The sequence below is a fragment of the Rhagoletis zephyria genome, unplaced genomic scaffold, assembly GCF_001687245.7.
Source record: "Rhagoletis zephyria isolate East Lansing unplaced genomic scaffold, Rhagoletis_zephyria_1.1 Rzeph_scaffold_35286, whole genome shotgun sequence".
NCBI lineage: Eukaryota > Metazoa > Arthropoda > Insecta > Diptera > Tephritidae > Rhagoletis > Rhagoletis zephyria.
The window spans coordinates 76-3,443 of NW_016192341.1; the positions used below are offsets into that span (position 1 = coordinate 76).

Sequence of the window (3,368 nt, forward strand, 5' to 3'; positions counted from 1 at the left end):
ATAAGATCTTTAGTTTACTTACATCCAGAAGGTACTTGACGCGGTGGTCCGAGTTGATGTGCTCCCGATGCTAAAAGAGAAGATGTGAAAATAAAACCAAAAAACAGTCCACTTTTGTCAAGTTACCGTACTGCGCTTGGCAATCAGCTCGCGCACCATGGCGTACTCCAGGCGCTCCCGCTCCTCGTGGTGCCCTCGATGCGCCTCCAAAATGCTCTCCATAATTTAAAAAGATCCTAAATAAATACTGGCCAGAAAAACAAATGAGAGAGATCTTCAAAATCCACAAAAGAATCTCTCGTAATGTTTTGCACAGCCGAAACGCAAGACAGCTGCAAAACATCACAGCCATCCCCTTCATAGAAAGCGTTACACGACCGGCAAAAAGCGTCCCGAACATTTCGAAACACAAACTCCCAAAAACAAAGATAAACTCCACCGAAAGTCGATGACAAAAAACGCTTTTTATTTTGTGAATTTTACATTTTTAACGCTTTTCCACCTACGCGACCACCTGAGCGACGGGCACGATGGGCACCTTGGCCTCCTTCGACTCGGAGTACGGGTGCGCCGGCATGATCTCCTCTTTCGGGTTGACGATCTGCACATTGTCGGGCAGCGGAATCTTGGGGCCCTTCTTTCCGGTCACGTCGTGATCGAGCATGATCTTCACCTTGATGCCCAGCACGCCCTGTCGCAGCAGCACATGGCGGACGGCGACGTCGACGTAGTCGTTCTTCGGCTGGCCAGAGTGGATCATCCACCCGTCGACGAACTTCATGCTCTTGGCACGCTGGCCGCGCAGCTTGCCGCTGACCACCACCTCGCAGCCCTTGGCGCCCGACTCCATGATGAAGCGGAGGACGCCGTAGCAGGCGCGGCGGACGGCGAGGCCGCCGATCAGCTTGTAGCGCAGCGACTCGCACTGGGCAATGGCGCACAGGCCGCGGTCGGCAATCTTCAGGGCGAAGAGCTAGTGAATGATTGAAACAGAATTAGAATTAGAAAGGGGGTGATCGAGTGGTTGACACAGCTGAATGAACAGATGTCAACAACGAGTGTTGGAAAGTAGAACACCGAAACAAAGCTTACCTCGACCTTATCCTCGGCAAAGTTGAAGCGCTTCTGGACGAGGGAGGTCAGCTCGCGGATGCGGCGCCCCTTCTCGCCGAGGACCGACTGCGTTCGCGTGGCGAGAATGATGATGCGGGTCTTCGAGGCGAGGGTGTGCACCTCCAGGCCGGAGTAGCCGTCTTCGGCCAGCTCCCGTCGGAGAAACTCGTCCAGCTCGGCGCGGAAGACGCCCTGGTTGACAAACTAATGGCGGAGGGGGAAGAGCACATGGTTATTCGGAAAATCTCCAGACCGGAAAAGGCGGCAACTTCGAACTTACACTGCGCTTTTTGGAGATTTCCTTGGCCATCGTGGATCGATGTAAATAGAAGAGACACAGCAGCAGTCAGGGCGGAAGAGGCTGAAAGAACGAGCGAGGATATCGACAACGTGCGACAGCGCTGCAGAACGGGGCAGCGACCGGTGGGGCGCCAGTTCACAGTGGACGTACTCTACTGCTAAGTGACTGACTGGCAGCGGGCATTGGGGCACTGCGCCACCGCTGGTGTCCACCACTTGTGGGGCTGGTCGTAGAGGAGGTGCGGGTGAGCTGAGATTTGACGGAGTCCGCTTTCTGATTTGTGTTTATTTTGGATTCTGCATTCTCTGATTCTAGCGTTCTATATGAAAGGAAATGGCTTTCGAAAACAAGAGAAACTCTTGGTTAGAATAAGAACACCGTTTCAAAGGATAAGAGAGGAGTCATATCAGTTTTTATTTGATACTTTGCAAAAAACATCAAGACAGACTGTAAAAACATCCAAAGAAGCAGATGAAGAATCTGTCTAGGCCTCGGCAGCCTCCGCCTTGATTCTCGCCAGGACGGCCTTCTTGCGCTGCTCGACCTTGTTCTTCTTGGCGGCCAGCGTCTGCTTCGGCAGGTGGTACTTCTTGATCGGCCCGGTCGGCTTCTTGTGCTCCTTCTTCGCCGGCGGCGACGGGTCCTTGCGGATGGCGGCGTGGGCTGCGGTGTAGATGCCCTCGATCTAGATTGAACCGAATAGAATAGAAAGGTTAGAACAATGCTCAATGTAACTCCTGTTCATCGCATCCTACCTCGTCGCCGGTGACGCCGAGCTTGATGTACTTGCTGAACTGCTTCTTGTAGGCCTCCTCGTCCTCCTCCAGCANGTAACTCCTGTTCATCGCATCCTACCTCGTCGCCGGTGACGCCGAGCTTGATGTACTTGCTGAACTGCTTCTTGTAGGCCTCCTCGTCCTCCTCCAGCAGGTTCTTCATGTAGTCGGCGACGTGCTTGCCGAAGATGTGCTCTCGGTGCACCTCGGCGTTGAACTCCTTCGCCTCGGCGTCGTAGCCGGGGAAGCGCTTCGTCGAGTGGGGGATGTCGATGCCGCCGTCGCTGGCGCCCTTCATCGCGCCGAAGACGCGGGCGCCGGTGGTGGTGCGGGCGAGGCCGACGTCGAGGAAGCAGCGGAAGGTGCCGGGCTGGTCCTCCTGCTCCTCGGCGAAGAACTGGTCGCCGGTCACCTCCTCGGCGCCCTTGTAGATGCCATCGAGCTTGAACTTCTGCAGGAGGCGGCGGGCGAGGAGGAGGCCGGTGCAGTAGGCGGCGGCGTAGTTGGTCAGGCCGACCTTGACGCCGTAGCGCGGCAGCTCGTGGGCGTAGGCGGCGCAGACCACCTGGTCGCCCTCGATCTTGGCGTAGGCCACCTGGCAGATGATGTCCTTGTTGGTGAAGCGGACGATCATGCGGTACTTCGGCGTGTTGTACTTGTTCTTGTCCTGCACCACCAGTCGGCGACGGGCGTAGTAGTCGGTGCGGCCCTCTGCAAAGGGGGGGGGGTAAGGTTAGTCAAGTTCACTCAAAGTAGAAACACCAAACAAACAAACACTCACCCCGACGCCTCTTGAACTTGACTTGGAAGCGCTTGAAGTACGCCTTGTTCTTCACCACCTTCACGAATCCGGCCTAGAGGGGAAGTAGTAAAGGGTGAACATTAAACTGTTGTCTTGTAGATTTAAGCGGAAATGCCGTACCATTTTAGAGCAGAAAGTTGGGACGTTGGACAATCAAAAGAATGCAGGCTATGGAGCACGCGATCGGCCAGCCAGCAAAGGAAAGAGGAAAGGGAATCGACAGCCAGGCGCTGCTTTGCACTGCAGCCGCGTGGAGAGGCTGCCGCCGCCGCGAGAGGCGCTACTGCTGATTTAGAAAAAGTGCACCGCCCGTCCGCAGAGGACGTACTCGCGTGGCCACTGTTTTGTTTACGCGCTTTGGCGCTAACGGACGCTC

General features: G+C 55.6%; 2 protein-coding genes across 2 annotated transcripts; both read right to left on the reverse strand.

The window, feature by feature from the left end:
* Positions 1-502: 502 nt before the first annotated feature.
* Positions 503-1,423, reverse strand: LOC108354367 (40S ribosomal protein S3-like). The gene is made up of 3 exons (XM_017605559.1): positions 1,394-1,423; positions 1,093-1,317; positions 503-973 (listed from the first exon to the last, which is right to left on the reverse strand). Exons 1-3 carry the CDS (start codon positions 1,421-1,423, stop codon positions 503-505), a joined length of 726 nt encoding a protein of 241 aa, XP_017461048.1.
* A 475-nt stretch (positions 1,424-1,898) lies between these two features.
* Positions 1,899-3,044, reverse strand: LOC108354368 (60S ribosomal protein L5-like; the record flags this gene model as incomplete). Its single annotated transcript, XM_017605560.1, has 3 exons — positions 1,899-2,099; positions 2,270-2,901; positions 2,972-3,044. Coding segments are annotated over 3 exons (906 nt in total), but the record flags the coding sequence as incomplete, so codon positions are not given.
* Between the last annotated feature and the right edge of the window lie 324 nt (positions 3,045-3,368).